The sequence below is a fragment of the Polyergus mexicanus genome, unplaced genomic scaffold (assembly GCF_030449975.1).
Source record: "Polyergus mexicanus isolate NDT 795.1 unplaced genomic scaffold, iyPolMexi1.0 SCAF_11, whole genome shotgun sequence".
Classification (NCBI taxonomy): Eukaryota; Metazoa; Arthropoda; class Insecta; order Hymenoptera; family Formicidae; genus Polyergus; species Polyergus mexicanus.
The window spans coordinates 6,163,953-6,183,455 of NW_027223331.1; the positions used below are offsets into that span (position 1 = coordinate 6,163,953).

The 19,503-nt window shown below is 30.9% G+C and overlaps 3 protein-coding genes across 9 annotated transcripts in view; all 3 read left to right on the forward strand.

Annotated features, from left to right (window-relative positions):
• Window positions 1-136: 136 nt before the first annotated feature.
• On the forward strand, window positions 137-7,768 carry LOC138937673 (popeye domain-containing protein 3). 5 transcript variants are annotated; one of them, XR_011447550.1, is made up of 10 exons: window positions 140-458; window positions 1,434-1,549; window positions 1,900-2,161; window positions 2,266-2,633; window positions 3,481-3,638; window positions 3,738-3,840; window positions 4,025-4,165; window positions 4,343-4,508; window positions 5,157-5,431; window positions 5,872-7,768. XR_011447550.1 is itself a non-coding variant. In XM_070304161.1 (9 exons), the coding sequence occupies exons 3-9, from the start codon at window positions 1,939-1,941 to the stop codon at window positions 5,937-5,939; spliced, it is 1,224 nt and encodes a 407-aa protein (XP_070160262.1). In that variant the 5' UTR covers window positions 137-458; window positions 1,434-1,613; window positions 1,900-1,938; the 3' UTR covers window positions 5,940-7,768. The 5 variants fall into 5 exon arrangements, 2 of the variants coding, with proteins under 2 accessions (XP_070160262.1, XP_070160261.1); XR_011447548.1 differs by having other exon boundaries at window positions 141-458; window positions 1,434-1,613; XR_011447549.1 differs by having other exon boundaries at window positions 141-458; window positions 1,434-1,613; window positions 5,875-5,951.
• Window positions 7,769-9,218: 1,450 nt separating this feature from the next.
• LOC138937574 (odorant receptor 9a-like) lies at window positions 9,219-13,076 on the forward strand. 3 transcript variants are annotated; one of them, XM_070303965.1, is made up of 10 exons: window positions 9,219-9,963; window positions 10,323-10,442; window positions 10,709-10,826; window positions 11,129-11,390; window positions 11,687-11,803; window positions 11,870-11,960; window positions 12,240-12,388; window positions 12,564-12,696; window positions 12,775-12,867; window positions 12,955-13,076. In XM_070303965.1, the coding sequence occupies exons 1-9, from the start codon at window positions 9,814-9,816 to the stop codon at window positions 12,823-12,825; spliced, it is 1,191 nt and encodes a 396-aa protein (XP_070160066.1). In that variant the 5' UTR covers window positions 9,219-9,813; the 3' UTR covers window positions 12,826-12,867; window positions 12,955-13,076. The 3 variants fall into 3 exon arrangements, 2 of the variants coding, with proteins under 2 accessions (XP_070160066.1, XP_070160067.1); XM_070303966.1 differs by lacking the exon at window positions 10,323-10,442; XR_011447533.1 differs by lacking the exons at window positions 12,775-12,867; window positions 12,955-13,076 and having other exon boundaries at window positions 12,240-12,453; window positions 12,564-12,645.
• Window positions 13,077-17,081: 4,005 nt separating this feature from the next.
• Window positions 17,082-19,503, forward strand: part of Pio (piopio) — a 60,719-nt gene continuing 58,297 nt past the window's right edge. Inside the window, exon 1 of the mRNA XM_070304450.1 lies at window positions 17,082-18,234. The gene's annotated coding sequence lies outside the window, so the exon portion shown is untranslated. The remainder of the gene's footprint in view (window positions 18,235-19,503) is intronic.

The window sequence follows — 19,503 nt, forward strand, 5'->3', positions numbered from 1 at the left end:
TAGGGTATTGAAAAATTCTCTATTTAATAGCTAATTGCACGGCATTGTGTCTATCTGTGTTTTCTTGCTGGAAAATTATCTATTTTCAAGATAACGGTAAGAGTGTCAACTTCGATACCTTCGTCGCCCTTCCATCAACCTCCCCGCCCCTCCCGTATCGCCAATCCGCCGATCGGATTTATAACGTCGCGCGCTTCCAACGGCGGCCGCGCTAGTCTGACGTTTTCCGTTACGATCGAGTGAACGAGGGGCTAATCGTAGTCAACGGTAGCGATTTCAGTTTATTTCGCACGTAGCGCGCGCGCGCGCGCTTTCCCGATTACAGCGAGTTCAGCATCAACAGCGACGACGATCCCCTTCTTTTGCGAGCGACGACGACGACGACGACCGTCACACCACCGTTCGCCGTTTCATCTGTATGCCTCGCGTACGCCCTCACCGTCACCGATTTTCCATGAGTAAGTTATTTATTGATTTCAAAAGGGACGTACTTTCTCAATAATACGCGCGACGACGATCTCCGATTTTTTTTTTTTTTTTTTTTTCGATGACGGTAAGAAACTTCGAGCACGAACGAGACATCCCGTGTCGTCCGGTACACGCGTCGCGGTGTATGTAATTTTATATAACGACGTTCGCGGATGAAACCCGTACTTTCGTACACACGCGGTTATTACTCGAAATGTAGCCGAATATCTCTTGGGCAAAAATAAAGAAATTGTAGGTAAAATGGTAACTCAAAGGATATGCTTATGTACATATATCACGTATTCTGCTGCTTCGAGCGAAACAGGAAATTGGATCGCGGTAACTGGATTAAATTGTCTGCATGTTCCCCGATAATTTAAATCGTCTTTGAGCCCTTATAAGGATGAGTATGAATAAGCACCTATATATCCCTTTTGTGTCTATGCGTATTCTTAGACGTATTGAAGTTGCTGTTACACTTCTGCATTTGTGATACTATGATACGTTGAACATCCGAGAATGTTTTATCTTTTACCTTGTTTGCAGATGTTTTAATATCGAATACTTTTTTAGATATACGATAAACTAGATTTACTACAAGTCAGGTTTTGAGAGCGAGGGGGTAAAGCGGGTAATAAAATTGTATTTTTCAAATTAACTTATCATGTATCTTGTACTTATATACTGATAATTTCTTTGTTGAAAACAATCTCGTTCTTTCTACTAATAATGATAGTGTATGATCTTATCTCACTTATTACTCGAATATTGAAAAAGATATAAAAAAAAAGATACAAAAAAAAATTATCGATTATAAAATATGATTTTGTGATTCATGTCTTTATGAAACATGTAATACTCATATATATCTACATATGTATGTATGTATGTATGTATGTATGTATGTATGTATGTATATATATTTTCATATATATTGATTAAGTATCTATTTGTTTGAATTACAGATGTTAATATTGTCTTCCTAGAGCCACTGGTAATGCAAATATTCTTCCTTGATCTGAAGTCTGCAAGATGGTTTTCGTCATTCAGTTCCAATTTTAGCTGAGAGTAATATAGAAATGTGAGCAGTGACCGCATATTCACGAATGGCACAGAGCATTCACTTTTACATCATTTATGAATAAGTATGAAATGCAATTGTTATTAGTAATTTAACTTGCATTTTAATAAAAATTATGGCAATGTAAATATATGATATTGAAAAGATCATCATATATATGTAAAATTAAAATAATACACACTCTTCTTCAATATATTAATAATTTTTCTAAAGTAAGTGCAATATGCTAAATAAAAAAGTATTTAATAATTCAGAAAATATAATTCTGATTTGATTGCATTTAAATAAATATAAATATTGTTAATACCCTAATAACAATTACAATATGCAAATGAATTTGTTTGTTGTAGAGCGAAACGAAATCAGTCTAGCTTGATGGTAATGCGGGGATGTGGATCTGCTTCGACCCAACAGAAAGCCGAGTAGGCTGGGGTACTTCCATTTCGTTCGTTGTGCTTTTATACTGGACCTCCATTACTATCGATGCCAGTTTAACGAATGCAGCCGCGTCCAATGTCCCACATAGTACCGTTACGTCGGACGTATCGCTACCATCGTCGGCACACCACGATAACGACGAATGCAGGAATGTGACCACTGACAATAGAGAGGGTACATTTGATAATTCATCGTTTGCAATTAATCCGAAGGATGAATTTCGGTTTGCGACGATCACTTCACTGGCGAAATGTCGTGTTGCTCTCATATCTGTGCAGGTACTGGACTGTCAGTGGTCAGCCATGGATCCGGTTATCCTCATTCGCCGATAGTGCCTCCACCTTTTCTGTACGGAGCTCTTACCTGCCAACCCTATCAAGGAATTTACATCAACCACATTTACTTTCAACTCGCAAATGCCTTCTTCCTATTGTCACACCTTGCACCAAGCGGCATACATGGTGTACTTTATTTAAGGTGCACTCTACTCGTGGGTTGTGCCTTTCTTGCTTTGTGGGGCTGGACAATAGCTTGCTGGCTGGATGCTGCTCTCTGGAATGCTCTCTTTGTTGCCATCAACTTCGTCCATGTATGCACGCTTCTTTACAAGCTCAGGCCTATAAAGTTCACAAGGGAAATTGAAGAGGTAAGAGCAGTAGAAGACAATGATTTGAGCAGTATAGTGTAAATATCTGATCTTAAAGATCATATTAGGTTCTTTTAAGATCCAGAAGTATATAAGCTTAATTTTTTTTATTTTTAATAATCTATCTTGGGTTCTTTTAGAGACATTAGAGGAATGAATTTGTAGAGAGTATATATAGATTTTATAATTCTCATAAACTAATTTTCATAAACATATGCATATGTATATATTCATTGCTTTTTATTTATAGATATTTTATATCTTATATAATACTGATATAATATGTTTAATTATTATATTAATAATTTGCAACTCTGATATACAGGAAAGATTATATATAAAATAATAATTTATTCGAAATATAATATTTAGTATTAAGTATGTGAAAATATTCTCTTTTATATTTTTTAGAATTATTGTATAATATAGATATACTAGATAACCTATAACTAGATATTAGGAACTTGAAAAATAGTTAGCAATACACGATCTCTGTAATTTGCTTCATTATCTGGCTGCAACATTTGTATTATACACACTAATTTCTTATTTATTTTTGCACTATTATTATAAATCTATTATTACAAATGACATCTATTTTGCGCTTGTCAAAATTAAGTTGTGTGTTATGAAATCTAATGGCTGAGCTCAACTACTATCAATTTTGTTTTAGATATGATAGAATTTGTTTTTAAACAATAACCAAATAGCAATAACAACAATAACAGTAACATATTAATAGTACAGTTCAATAATGCAGTTGAAATCTCGTTCTTAATGTGTTAAATTTATTTTGAAGCTTATCAGGTATAATAAAAATTTTTCACGATCATCTTCTTTTATATAGGTATACATTGCAGTGTTCCAGCCATTACGGGTTTCTCGTCATCAATTCAGAAAAGTATTAAATTGCATGAAGATCATTCGCCAGTTGAAGTATCAAGAGGTTTATGCACAAGAAAAAGTGACCAAAGTTGATTCTTTATCATTGGTGTTGTCGGGAAAGTAAGAATGCATTTTATTTAAGTCTTTTAGATGTATTTATTGTTATAAAAGCTCTATATATTTATTTATTACAAATATATTTTTATTCTCATTGTTCAGACTAGTTGTCTCACAAAGTGGGAGAGCATTGCATATTGTCTTCCCACATCAGTTCCTGGATTCTCCAGAATGGTTTGGTGTTTCGACAGACGAATATTTCCAGGTAAATTTGTTATCATGTAATTTTTTATCAATATATGTATTTTATATTAGCGCGATTTTTTATTGCACGGCCAGCGCTTTTTTAATAGGTTTATCAAATATTTCGGATAAACTTTGATATATATATATATTACACACACACACACACACACACACATTTAAAATAGATATTTGTATTTACTTAGGTATCAATAACAGCTATGGAAGAATCAAGGATATTATTATGGCATAGGGATAAACTAAAATTAAGCATAATTAGCGATCAATTCCTGCAGGCAGTGTTTGATCATATTCTGGGAAGAGATGTAGTTAAGAAATTGATGCAGGTACAGTTTTATTATTATACATTAAAATATTGAGTTTAATATACATATAGAATTATTTAAAAAGTCATAAAAAGGTCAAATATTGTTTTGTAAAAAGAAATAATAAAATTGTTAAGATTTGTTAATAAAGAAAAATATATATATATGCAAATGTTTTGCTACATTTGCTTGCAATAGGTCAGTGAAACAATGGCTGCTAGCAATCATCAGCAGCAAAATGGACAGATAATTGGTCTGGGTGGACTCGGAGCCTTAGAAAATGATGCTGATACGAAACTTTTTGTTGTAAAAAAGACTGGTGACAGTCAAGGCATTACTGCTCTCATTAGTCGTCAACTTCAAGGTATATATTCACTTTTATTTACGATTTCTATTCTTACTATTATCGAAGAATTTAAACACACATGTGTATGATAAATTGCCTTCCTTTTTGTATTACTTTAAACTTTACTTTTATAAATATTTTTTAATATATTGATCACAGTGACACTATCGTTTTTCTTAAAAAGAAACTGTATCTATATCCTGTATATTCTTTATTAGAGAGTTTTTATCAGTAATCTATCTTTTTTTTATAATTAGCAAAATGCACATTCTCCATAAGACTCAGGCATGTGCATGCCTTGCGTGCATCCAATGTTTTAATTTATTTTCAATATGATTTCTATAATAAATATAATTCTTTTCACTATAAATATATATATCTTTTTTAATTTTTATTATATTGCTAAGATTTGCAACCAATATAGTGACTATTTACACATAAAATTATATTGACTCAAATCTAATAAATACAAAATAATTAACAAAAAATCATTAATTAAAAAAGCCATTTTTATTTAGATCTTTATAAAATAACATCATATTCATTTCAAAGTAATACAATTTTTTGTTATCGAGTAATGACTAATACGTGTTGTGGATGGCTGTATTTATTTATATGCACCTTTTTTATAATTTTGCATCAACTTTGATTTTGCTTTGGAAATAGAAGAGAGAATGCCGCTACTGTACACGAGCCAAGAAGTATTGAATAATACCTTACACCATACAAATCCTCTACGTGTACCATCCTATATACTTCCTTCACATCCTATGTCATACAATGCTCAAACTTCGCTGTAATATCCTTGTCTACCAATTGTGCAATCTAGCACAAAGTCCTATGTGCTGTACATGTTATGTTCCTGCAATGGATGCGTGTACATTATACAAATGTCAAAGAGTAACATCATTTATTGTTCTTCCTGGGTATTTTATTAAAAGGTGAGTTTTCTATATTTTCAAAAATTATTGCTCATAATAAATCCAAATATATGAAAAACAGTGTTTATAAACGGAGTTATATTAAACACAATGATATTTTTAAAAGCATATTTAATCTTGAAAATCAATGATAGTAATATTGAAAAAGAAGGACAAACTATATTAAAATATTTAGATTCTCTTGCATGCTGTATCTTTTGGTTTCTTTGTATTTGTTTCGATCAACGTAAAAATATTATAAGATAATATAAAGATTTGTCTGTTTTTATCTATATAATATTGATCTTAGAAAATAATGTATAATTTGTATAACTTTTTTATGATAAGGAAATATACAATTGTAATGTAATATATATCTCAAATAAATCTATTTTTAAATGTGATTTTTATATTATGTTGAAATTATAAGATTATTAAAAAAAATTATTGTTATTTTACAGCAGCAGGAGATCCAAATGCTTGGAGATTGGGAAGAATTGAAGAGACTGATCATGAAACACCTGTTTAATGGAAGGATTGTTAAATCGATGTCATCCTCGACAGTCAATATAAAGTAACACCGGTGTTTTTACAAAATGCGATTACAACAAGCTGATATTCATTGTGACTAAAAAAAATGGCATGTTGAAACTGTGGATAGAACAATCGAAGATTTTCTTGCCAATTAATAATTTTCCAATGACTAGTCAACTGTATGCGATAATAAGAGAAAATTCCATCGTTTTGTAGCATATAATGAATTCCAGTCTAGTTTATAAACCAACTAACAATAAGTTTATGCTTCCAGTATATTTGTTGGGTATGCTTGAGCATATTTAATTTAAGAGAATGGGGCTGTATTTATAATTTACTTTAGTAAAATCGATATATATTCTGTGATGGATGAATAATGGATTAAGACTTTACAAGTATGCAGGTGTGTAATGAAATGAGGGTGACATGTTTCGCAGTGGCGTAACTTGTGTCAATGTGAGATCTGTGATGTCACGGAGGGATTTGATAGAAGTCTAGGGAGGCCTAAAGAAACTTCTTTCCCATACCCAGAAATAGTGCCTTTTTACTTACACTTCCTTTCTTAATGTTTCCATGGAGAAGATATGTACAATATTATGATATACATATAACATATAACATATATATGAATCGTCATATAACATATATATGAATTATAATATATTTATCCAATGTATCTAGTAGAGTTGTCCAAATATCGCTGTATTACATGTTTGAAGGTCCATGTTGTGATACTGTTAAGAATCCGGTGTTCACATGAGTGAAAGAAGCACACGAAGTTACACCATTATTAATACATTGGATATTAAAGTGCGATGTGTAAAGAACATTGTTGCGAAATTTACATCGCTACATTGCTGCTAGAAACGCTGAATTGCGTGTAACTTTCGATATTTAACGGAAAAATTATTACAAGTTGCTATACAGAGTAACATTGTGATCATAAATATAGTGCGTTCATTCAGACGTTGATTATTATTGTTGTATTTGTTTACAAATGATGTATAATGATTATTCTATATTATTTTTTTCTGAATTAGTGAAAGTAAATATTTGAATATTTAAAGTGTGTATTGCGAGCGTAAACGAATCGAAGGTAATTACTTAAAAATAAAGTCAATAACTTACGATCGAGAGAAAATAAAAATACAGTAATCGAGGAATAAAATAATCTTAAAACAAAAATCTCGAAATTAATGATTAAAATTTCAATAGTCAAGTGTATACAATCGAAGAAATAATTCTTTTGGAAATAACTTTGTTCAATCTTCGGAAATATCACATTACAACATTAGAAAGTTACTAAACAAAATATTATATCCACTTAAGATTGTAATATTTTAAGAAGACTTTTTATATGTAAGATCATAATTCTGCTATATTTCGGGTATTGCCGATAATTTACCGCATATCATAACAATTATTCTCTGTTATGACACACATATATACATACCAATATTTTGAACACTGAGAATATCATTTTACGTAGCAAAATACTAAAATATAGGAATGCCTTTTGATATATATAAGTGTGGAATCCAGGACCATAAAATTTAACCCTTTTTGCGTATATGATCCGTATATATAGAGAGAGACAAGTTTATATTACTTTTCATATGAATGTGTGAATTATATATTACTGAATCTTTGTTGTTTATTGTCTCTTATTGTTGTTATGATTATTTTTGTACATGGAATTGTTTTCTAGTGTTATAGTTAAAGATATAAAAGGAATGGCTGATGAAAGAGATGGAGAAAATTTAAATCACACATTGAATACAATAAGAATGAGTATAAAGTGGTGATGCGAATAAAGAAAGTTAGTTTTAGAGATAGAAGCGATCTTTTATTATGTCCTTTATTCTCCATTTTTTATTTATTTTTTATCAAACTAATATATATTTTCTATCAAACTATATATATATATATATATATATATATATATAATTATGTTATTATCATTATTATCAATTTTAATAGTTTTTTTTCTTCTGTAATATCGGTATAATATTTATACCGGATTTAATTGCAAAGTTTGAGAATGATTCTAAAAAATGTATTGCTTTATCTACACTAAGGCAATTAAGTTCAATAATAATAATTTTAAGATTAGGTTTAAATTTTTTAGCTTTTTATCATTTATTAACTCATGCAATTTTTAAATCTTCATTATTTATATGTGCTAGAATTATAATTTATTTGATAAATAATAATCAGAATATTCGATTTTGTAGAAAGGTAAATAAGTATAAGTGTATCCCTTTTATGACATAGTAAGATTTTATATTTCAAGATTAGCTTTAATAAGATTTCCATTCTTAGTAGGATTTAACTCTAAAGACTTAATTATGGAGATTATTTATTTAATAAATATTAATATATTTTTATTAATATTTATATTATCTATTTCTTTTACTGTCTCTTACTTATTTCGATTATTTTATTATATTTATTTTGGCGAAATTAATAGATATAGATTTTATTACTATAAGGAAAAAAATTAATAAATTTTTCTATAATTATTTTAATTAGATTACGTCTATTTAAGGGATTATTTTTAACATGAATATTTTTTTAATAATTATTTTACATTATTAAAAATTAATGTAAAATTAATAACTATTTTAATATTAGGAATTATTTTAGGAAAATTTATTTTATTTAAAAAATATAAATATATTTTATTGATTTTTAAATTATATATATTTATGAATTTATAAAGCGTTTTTAAATTTAGATATTCATATGCATGAATTAAATAAAAAGTGAATTAAATTTTCAAGGAAAAATTTAGTTTTAAGGGTAATTAATAAAATTGAATTAATAAATAAAAATTTTTATAAGATTTTTAAATTTATTTTTATTATTTCCTTTATATTAATAGTAATTTTTTAAATTATTTAATTAAAATTAATTTAATTTGAAAGTATAAGAAAATTTGTTTTGTTTATATAGCTTATTTTGAAAGTATAATATTGAAGATATTATGAACATAATTTGATTTATTTATAAGTAATTTATAAATAATAAAAATTGTTTTTATATAATGAAAATATACTGTTTTATTTTGAATTATATAAATTAGAGATCTGGAGATGAATTATACAAATTCTCTACTATTGTCGTAAATACGTGATGGTATAAGCCTTATATAATTAATATATGTGCTGTAAAATTAAAAAGCTTAAAAAAGCAAAATTACGTTTGAAGGGGGGAATAATATTACTCCAGGGATAAATTTGATAAAATATGTAACTCATAGAATATCAAAATCTTGACCGCGTCCACACGTCAATTTAAAAATGTACACGAAAATTTTGAAAATGTACGCAGATCTGATCAATTCGTCTTAAAAAATATAACATGTTTTATTATACACGTTTTATCATAGATAGACTCGATGCTACACGCTCAAACTGAACGACATTCATCCCGAGGAGCAAACGTATGCTACGAAGGCACGCAATGAAATGAAGTGTGTGAAATTGTGGTAAAAAAAAAAAGTGACGATTACGCGTGCGCGACTTTCGCACGTATAAATAATCTTCTCAACGAATTTTTTTTTTCTTTTCTTATGAGAAAAAGACATTTGCTCAATTTCCTTGCGTTATCAAATCGATCGCGTAATTAGGGACTTTATAGAAACGCTATTTTAGACTTTATAGAAACACTATTCATTATTGAGAAAATATGGATGTTCTCGCGGTAGTATCTTGTGTCGCCTCGCATTATATGAAATTAAGTAATTTGTGCGAAAATTTACACCAGAGGAAAGTAAATAATAATTGATTGATCAACAGAAAAAGGAAAGGGTAAGTGTAATTCTCGTCGGCTACTTCAGTCATACGCGTTTCAGATCTTGCAAAGAAATGACCTACACTGAAATTAACAATAAGTATTTTAGGCTCAATAGAATTCTTCTGCTCGCTGTTGGCATATGGCCCTATCAACAATCGAACCTTACACGATTTCAATTTACTTTTCTGTCTAGTATTCTAACGACAAATGTTATATCTCAGGTAAGCTCCAATATAGTAACTTATAATAATATTAGCATGATGAATTATTTTGCAAAGCAGTCTTTTTATTGTAAAATTTAAAAATCGCAATTTAGATTAACATAAAATTATTACGTCAACTATATTATGATTGTACATAAATACATAGTTGTACTTATAGTACTTATATATAAGAATTAAAACACACACATATACAAAAGTAATATCGGAACAAACACACATACGCGTATATAATTCTATATTCTATTGTAATTCATTCGTGTGTATGTGTATATGTATGCGTGTGTGTATATGCGTCTTTATGATTTTAAAAGAATAATTCTTTAATGTAAACTTGTAAATAAAATTACTATTTGCAGTGTACAATATTTGTCTCACAAAAATATACTCCGGATCTTGCTATCAAAGTTCTATCTTCCGCATCTTTCTTTATCGTGTTTATAGTAAAATACAACTTCTTTTATTTTAAAATTGAAATTGTAAGTTGATAGCTTATTCGTCAGATGAAATAAACACATTCTTATCAAATAAATTTTTACGCAATGTTTTCTAACATTATTATTATAGTTGCGTTCAGGGAACACGCTAAAAGCTCCGTTCTATCTTTGTTATTTATTAAAAGTTGAACAAGGACAGAACACGCTCATAAAAGCGTATTTCCCGAAAGCATCCTATTAAAAAAAAAAACAATATACAAAAGAAATATATAAACATACAAAAAAAAGATATAAAATTGCTGAAACAGATGAAGGATATATTGGGACAACTATTTCATGTATGCAATAAGTTAAAAGACGCAAATGAAATTGCTATTATAAATAAATATGGATGTAAAGCCAAACGTTATACCGTTGCACTTACAAGTAAGATAATCTTTTTCACAGTTTCTTCTTAACAGGTATGAGCTGTTAATATTTTACTTTGGAAAATTGATTTTAACAAATTACAACAGTTTTTCTGTATGCAATACATAATAATTAAATAGTGGAAAAGGCAAAGTAGCAATTAATTGCACAATAAAATCAATCACGGATGTGAAAGAATATTAAAGTTTAGATTGTAACGCATGCACATGAAAGAGAGTATCAGATAACATGTAAATAAACTTAAAAAATTTATATAGGGAAAAATGTACATACCAATTATGTTTTCAACTTTTTTTCAGTACTTGGCGTTTATAGCCTATCGACTTTTATCGTTGCGTCATTTTGGTCGGATATTATCAACATAATTTTATCGTCAAATACGTCTCAACCACATCATCTACTGATCGTAACAGAACATTTTATTAATCAAGAAAAATATTTTTATTTGATACTACTGCACGATATTGCATCACTATGCATCGGAATAACTGCAATGTTAGCGATAGGAACAATGTTCATCGCGTATCTTCAACATACTTGTGGAATGTTTAAAATTGCCAGGTATAAATACAAAAATGGCGCTGTAAAGATTCGAATAATTTATCATTTTCAAACAAATACTTAAACAAAATCGTTTAAATTTAATCGAAAAAATACGCTATATGATAATTTTTTTTTTTGTTAATCATTACAACACCAATTATTATTAAGTGGCAAAATCGGCAAATAAGAACCAAGGCGAGGATATTGGTGCGTGGACTTATTATTGTTAAATTTACGATGTCTAAACGTTATCGCCACCCGTATATCCGTTAGTGGTTTACAATATAATAATCCGGACAAATTATTATTTATAGCTATCGTATCGAATATGCAATGAACGTCAATATGCTACGAAATATTAATCATAAAAAAAAAAAATTGATATTGAAGAGTTTAATTTTCGCTGTGGACATTCATCGAGAAGCTATGAAGTTTGTTTACATTCGATAATGTGCGTGCGCTATATATGGATAGTAATAGATTTTTATTTGTTAAAGATTGTCCACTCTCTTGCTATCCAATTGTCAGGCAATGATGTTCTGTTTAATAATATTTGGAGTAGGCGCTGTGAGTCTTAATCTATTTCGAGTAAGTTTCCTATTTACATTAAATCTACTTTTATGTGTGGAACAAGCACTCGATGGCTTCCATAAGGTTAAAAATATATTAAAAATATCTTAAGATAACTTTCGTTGCAATTTTAACTATGGAAATCTTCAAATTATAACGTGATATAATTTGAGAGCTGGAATCATAGTCAGCGTTTAAAAAACTATGGAAATTGATCATCTTTCTCCTCGTGTACAAAAAATGTTATTTTCTTATTGAACTGTCTTATTGCCGCGAAAGATTTTAGATTTGTCTCAGATTTTTCAGATTTTTTCATCATCCGGAATAAATGTCAAGGAATTGATATTTCCCTTTATATATGCAAGTATCAGTCTCTTGTATATGTTCCTATCCAACTATATCGGTCAGAATATAACAAATGACAATCACCATGTATTTGTTACCGTGTAAGAAAAAAATCTGCAAAACAGCACGTATGGAGACTCATATTGTTACATTAAAAAATGTTGAGGTATCTCTGCACAACAAGCATATATGAAATTTACTGAATAAAAAAACCGATTTTGCGATGCATCTCGAAGATCTTATCGAGAGATTCATCGTTTATAATTCATTTTCTAGGTATAACGTTCGGTGGTATATAGCTCCATTACATCTACAGAAAATAGTACTGTTTTTGTTACAAAGAAATTCGAGAAATTTTACTTTGAACGTCGGTGGACTGTTTGTCGCATCTATAGAATGTTTTGCTACGGTATAAGAATATAGTAGAATATATATCTAAAGTAGCATATCTATTATAAGCATATAAATGAGATATCTTTTATTACAGCTCGTGAAGACCTCAGTATCTTATTTTACAGTTATATATTCTACGCGATAACGAGATCATAACAATAATAGTTGAAATTAAAATAAAAGCACAGTAAGAGTATAGTCATTACATATATAAAAAAACAATATTGTTCATATATTTTTTATATATTAGAAAAATAAGAATTTCTATTTTTAGAGCTAGAGATTTTTCCATGCAAAAAAAAAAAAAAAAATTATCGAGGAACAAAATAATTCAGTTCAAGATATTATTACGTGTATTATACTTTTACAACGCATCGAAATTGATATTGTGCATATAACGTGTATTTCAATATAACAAAGTATAATATTTAAAAATATAATTATTTTATTTATTGGCTTCAATTTCTGTATCTCCTAGATTTCTATAACTTCTATTTTTATATCATCTTTGAACATTATCGAATAGATCCAACATCAAAATATTCAAAGCTGAGAGGAAAATGTTTTTCTCGAAGACTTAACTTATGTATCTTACAAGTGCGTGTATGCATCGGAATAAAGTGTCGGGTTCGAAAAGAGGAAAAATTACTTGCATGGGGTTGTAGTGCAAAGAATTATCCACTTATAGAAAAAGGACGAAGTACTTTCAGCGCCATATCGATCGTGTAATTGTACACACATCGGAGACATTTATTAAATTACACGTGTTCCGATCTCACGGTTGTGCTTTCCCTACAATTTTTTTGCGCTATTAAAGTAATTCGCGCTAAAATTTATGCTAGAAGACAGAAATTGTGAAATATCTAATCGATCGATGCAAAAAAAGAAGGGGAGGAGTACAATATGTCGTCGACAAACACGTCGGCATTAAAACATAATTCCTTATGATGATTATAATTAACGATTAATGTTTGAAAATAAGATAATTATTTTAACTTTTAAAAATAAGTTAAAACCATATTACGATGATAATCATACTATATTATGATGATAACCATACTATATTATGATGATAAATTTTCATCGAAGTACGTGTATTCCGTGTTGCTCTTTTATGATATAATAAAGTATTATATATCTTGTGTGATTACAATCCGCAATCGGGAGTGCCGTGCAAAGTATTTCGTAATCGTATATAGGACTACCATTATTAATCGTGTTTTCGCGAATAAGTGCGAACATTATGATTAAACAGCAAAGGATGAACAAAAAAGGGAGAAAAGTCTGGAGAAGCATCGGGCGATGTATAAAGCAACCGTATACAATGAGTAATTTATTGTATATTCTTATTTATCCCATTTATATTATTTTTAAAATATACACATTGCTCGTTCTTTTCTCATTTCTTCGATAGTGTATGTATAATATATGTGTTCCAATCTAAATTATCATATGATATGACTCATTATAAAATATTTCAAATTTTATTTTAAAATACTTAAAATAATTATAATAAAATATTTTTGTATTAATTAATAATATAAATATTAAACTAATGATTACTGCTACGACGATTATATCAAAATACAACTTTTGTTTCGGTACTTTTTGTTAAAATACTTTCCCTGATATTCGTAAAAATGTAAAAAATAACCGTGATTTCAGAGGGTTTTGAGCGCTAACTTTTTAAGGAAGCATTTTTCGACCCATGTTTATAGGAAACTATATTTGTTCGGTATTAAGTTATCTTTCAAACGAGATCAAAATGATTGTAGTTCGCTGCATAGGTTTTGGAATAAACCAATTAATAATCATTTTCAAATGTACCAAAGAATGTTTTTTCGGCTATGGACGGTTATTTCAAAACCTTTGAAAGTAAACTACAATCATTTTGATTAATTGACTGATTTAATGATTGCAAATAAATTTATCTAAGAGAATTTACTGCAAACCAACCATTATTTACTTGGCTCGGTGGACCGATCACAAAGTACCCAGCATCCGGTTAAAGACTAACGGCAAAATCTTTTTTACTCTGATTTTTTCGTAGGAAGATAAATCCAAAAAAGTATTCGGTTTTACCTTATTTTTCCATATATTTTTATATAATAATTATGGTATCTCTCTTAGTCTGACTCTTCCCCTTCGATCTGTCAGGCATGGGTGACCCTACCGGTAACTATTAGCGTTTTGGAATGGAGCATGTTCAACTAAAAATAGATTCAAGAGGATGTGATTAATATAAATATATAATATATTAATAATATAATATAAGGTTTATTCCCCATTTTTGACGCTGTTTTGGCTTCAAAGTACAAGATATTTTGCCTTGATTAATCTTCAAATACTTATTCTCGAAATATTTCATTGATTAATCTAATAATTCAAACATTCCTAATAATCCAAGACGGAGTATATGACGTCATTAATCGATCTCGGAACGATAAAACCTATTTCATTCGAAAATGCTGTACGTTACCGTCGCGAAAATACGCTGCAAGAACGAGGTAAGAGAATAAAGGAACATGTAGATGAGAGAGGAAGCAGGACAGAATAAGTTTACATCATCGTCTGAATTAGTATCATACGAGCGCGATTTCTTTCGATGTATTTTATCTTTTTGTACTAAAAGATATTACTACAATAGCGCTTTTTTTACAATCCCACGATAGAGAAAAAAAATATAATTAGGCAATAATTAAAGTGAGGAAAAGTTCAGCCAATTTTGCAGGCCTTTTCAGAATTATTAAATTTTAAATCTTTGTTTCAAACACTCTTCGAAATTTTGATAAAATATAGAATATAGATTATTGATTCTGAATGTGCACTTTTTTTGAGAAATATTATTTTAAACGTTTTAATTGAATTACATTTTCAATAAAAAAAGATGATTAAAGAAAAGTAATTAAAAATACTTAAATTATTATCTAATTTTACTTTTTCTCTATCGTGAAATTTAAAAAAAATCACTATTGTAGTAATATCTTTTGGCATAAAGATAAGATACATCGAAAGAAATCGCGTCCATGTGATACCCAATTCAGACGATGATGTAAACTCGTTCTGTCTCGCTTCTTCTCCCGCCTACATCGCTTTCGCGTATGTTCCTTTATTCTCTTAACTCGTTCTTGCAGCGTCTTTTCGCGACCGTAGCTGCGTGACGTCCGTTAATCGAACGAGAAGGATAGGAATGCAATGTTTTCTTTTTCTTTTTTTTTTTTTTTATTAAAAACCTATCATGCTCTATCTTTAACTTATCACGAGATCTATCTCTATCTTTTACAAATCAACAATGAATGCAGCTCTCTCTCTCTCTCTCTCTTTCTCTTTTCCTGCGTTTTTTTTCTCTTTCAATCTTTTACTATCTTTATCTCTATTCCACATTCATACAATACATCTTTCTTTCTTTCTTCATTTTTTCCCGTTTCCCTCTTATAAAAGCGGCTCTAATACAAAATTTCTCCTCGTTTAATTGTCTTCTTTTTCAATCGTGCTATCTCTTTTCTTTTCGAAGCATCAAAATCATAATTATCGTCATTTCTCATCATTTTATATGTATACTCTCTCTCTTTTGGCAAATATATCTCTCTCGCGCGGTTAGATCATTCCTCTCCGTTCAACTTGGCCATTTCTCCTCTTTCTCTGTCTTTTCTTTTCTCACGTGCGCCATGGACATAGGAAATATACGCTCTAGACGGAGCGTAAGATACATTTTTGCACGCGAGGTATGAAGCTTGAGGAGTAAGAAGAAATCTCTATATTGTGAGCATCTTGGTCGTTCAATAGTAACATATATATAAACTAGACCATAGACATAGGCTGCGGTCGAGAAGGCGCTAGAGATGTTTCGAAGTATTGCATTAACCAATCAGAATAAAGAATCTTTAATCTTTTTGTCCTGATTGGTTAATCAAACGCTTCGAAGTATTTCTAGCGTCTTCCCGACCGCAGCCATAGTATTATACCCGAGCAGCCGTAACCGAGTATTAAGAAGTGAGAGTTGAGGTGCACGTAGAAAAAGACATGCTCTGTTCCGTGCTCCTTGCATCTTTCTCGCTCGCGTGTAGCGTAACGAAAGAGAACGCTATATTACGCGCGAGCGAGGGAGAACGCGGGAAGCACGGAACAGAGTATGTCCTTTTCTACGTCCACCTTTGTTCCGCGCTCCTTAAATAAAGGCAAACGCTCGATTTAAATATATACTATGTCTATGCACTAGACTTTCAATCCCCTTTCCCCTTTGATTTTTACCGCGTGGCAAAACATCCTACATCCATCATCCATGGCGTGCGCAGTTAAATCGTCCGTCTCTGTCGGATTTGATCATTTTTCTTCTCCCCTTTCCCACTCTTGCGCGGAGAGTGGCGCCACGAACGGCACGAATCGCGAACCGAACGGATGTTCAGCCAGTCGTCAGTCTCGACTCTCGCGTTGGTTGTAACGGACGTTCCTTCCGTTCTGCACTTTGCCTCCACGCTCGATCGGTCCCATGGAGGACCGTGGACCCAGTAAGTGCAGTGCGGTGTCAAAATAAAAGGACAGAGCGGAGAAACGATTCGGTGGATCAACAATGGACGAGAGACATGCGCTCGCGAACGACAACGATTCGGTGAAGATAGGTATTCCGACATCACAAGTACAAGCAATATCTAATATTCATGTTTATTCATTTATTTATTAAACGCATCATTCGATTCTTTATGATATTCGAATAAAAAAGAAAATTGTAGTAGAACTTGTAACAAATCTTTGCGCGATCGACTTCGAGATCGAAACGATTCTAAAATTTCGAACGAATTCGAGAGATATCTATGCGCGTGAAAAAGGCGCTATTTGAAAAAAAAAAAAAAAAAAGTCGCTGTGTTAAGACGTGCTCCAATGTAGACTGCTAATATTATATTGGCAGTACTGAAAAATCATACGCGTATATATTCATTCATATATGACGTATGCCAGTTCAAAGGGAGCATAGTTTTTAGAAAGGACGCGACCAGCGTCGTTCGTTTGATCAACACAGCTGATCGAGAGGAATGATTTAAATATCGGTTCATCGGCATCGAATCTTACGCGAAAAGTGATGGTCGAAAGTTGCGTGAAGTTGCATTAAGTGTACACGTGAGGATCGCGCTGAAGAAAGCTATTCGATCGGCCTTGCAAGTTTACGAAAGGTTAGGCGAGGAAGATTGCAAAATTGCCAAGAGAAAGGAGAGAGGAAGAAAGTGAGATAGAGAGAAAGGGATAGGAGCAGGAGCAAGGTTAGGAATTCTTTTGGGATGTCGACGTACAGGAGGTGGATCTTGTGGCCGGCGAGGACGCGTTTTCGACACTTGACGAAACCACCGATGATCCATTGCAGCTGAGATTATTGATGATCGATCGGGCCGATTGATCACTATCGCGGGACTTTCTTCCGCTGATTTACGCCTCGACGCTTTTGTATCTTGAGTTGACGGACGCGCGAGAGAAAGAGAAGAATTTCGCTGTCGCTCGGTGTCGTAACGCGGCGCGACGTAATCTGGAATTATCCTCGGGAGATTCGGAAAAGGAGCAGCAGGTGAGAGGCTGTTTTATCGTTATTGCTTTTGTGTAGCTTCCGAAAATTTAGAATTATATTTTCTTAAAATACGGCTATATCGTCTCTAATTCCAGAATATCTCTTTAATATCTTTTTAATGAAATTTCTTTCTATTATAAGTTGCAAAAGATCATTTTTCTTCTGGCATATATCGGCAAATTACGATATATACTCTGTGATACAAATATTCATACAAATATTATATACTTGCACGCTTGTCCGATTCACGCTATAAGAAACATTTTATGATTGTAAAAATTCATAATTAAAAAAAAAGAGGAAAACGCGATAAAACATTTTAATTCACCAATTAATGGATATCAAATATTTCTGCAAATTATTATTATTGCGTTATATCAATTATAGATTTTAGGCGCTATATATTCTCGATTTTATTAAATGTTTTTTTCGCGTCAAAAAATAATTACATTAGCGGACACTCAAGAATACTGTTTTAATTAACACTTTGAAAAAAATAAATAAATAAATGTACACATTCACTATTAAATAAATTAGAAAACAAGATTAATTTTATGCTACCGTCAATTTATCGATATTTAAATTTATCGGTAAAAATTTCGACGGTTTGATTTAAAAATTACATTTTCACCGACACATGTCTCAAGATAATTTTGCGAATGCGATAGTATGTATTTCTGAATAAATGATAAACGCGTGACGATAACTGTCAGATGGACAGCATCAATTTAATAGTCATTTTAATAACGATTGTTATGGAACAGAAATCAAGCCCAAGGCTTCGGCCGTTCGTTGGATTCGTCGGCGCCTCGTGTTGTGGGCGAGCTTTAACCAAATATGCATTTATCAAGGTTCGAATCGCCCGTACTGCGAAGTCGTGTGGGTTAGATAAGTATTTCGAAGTCGTTATTATGGAAATGGAAAGAGCAATTTCAAAGTAGATTTACGTATTATGTAACGAAGTTTCGCAAAAATAACAGATTTATCTTTAGAATTGATCTGTACAGTTTATATGATGTGGGATTTTTAAAATTAATAGTAATTATCACGGATCTCTATTAAGCGCATACGCATAAAATACGGCGTTAAGGTCACCGGAAATTTTTTCCCTCTACACGTTTCTTATACAGGGTGAGTTTTTTAACCTGAAACTTTGAAATATCTCGAAAAATAAGCACTGAACGAAAAAAATGTTGATAATCAAAATTTAATCCTTCCGCGGGGGAAATACATTAAGAAAATTATTTACAATGTATTTTTTTAAACAAT

Excerpts from the sequence above, each read along its gene's own strand:
- LOC138937673 (XM_070304160.1), top strand. The coding sequence starts at position 1,939 with ATGTGGATCTGCTTCGACCCAACAGAAAGCCGAGTAGGCTGGGGTACT. Across the intron at positions 3,639-3,737 it reads TCATTGGTGTTGTCGGGAAA|ACTAGTTGTCTCACAAAGTG; the intron begins GTAAGAATGCAT and ends CTCATTGTTCAG. Across the intron at positions 3,841-4,024 it reads CGACAGACGAATATTTCCAG|GTATCAATAACAGCTATGGA; the intron begins GTAAATTTGTTA and ends GTATTTACTTAG.
- LOC138937574 (XM_070303965.1), top strand. The coding sequence starts at position 9,814 with ATGACCTACACTGAAATTAACAATAAGTATTTTAGGCTCAATAGAATT. Across the intron at positions 10,443-10,708 it reads TTTATTTTAAAATTGAAATT|ATGAAGGATATATTGGGACA; the intron begins GTAAGTTGATAG and ends TTGCTGAAACAG. Across the intron at positions 10,827-11,128 it reads TTATACCGTTGCACTTACAA|TACTTGGCGTTTATAGCCTA; the intron begins GTAAGATAATCT and ends ACTTTTTTTCAG.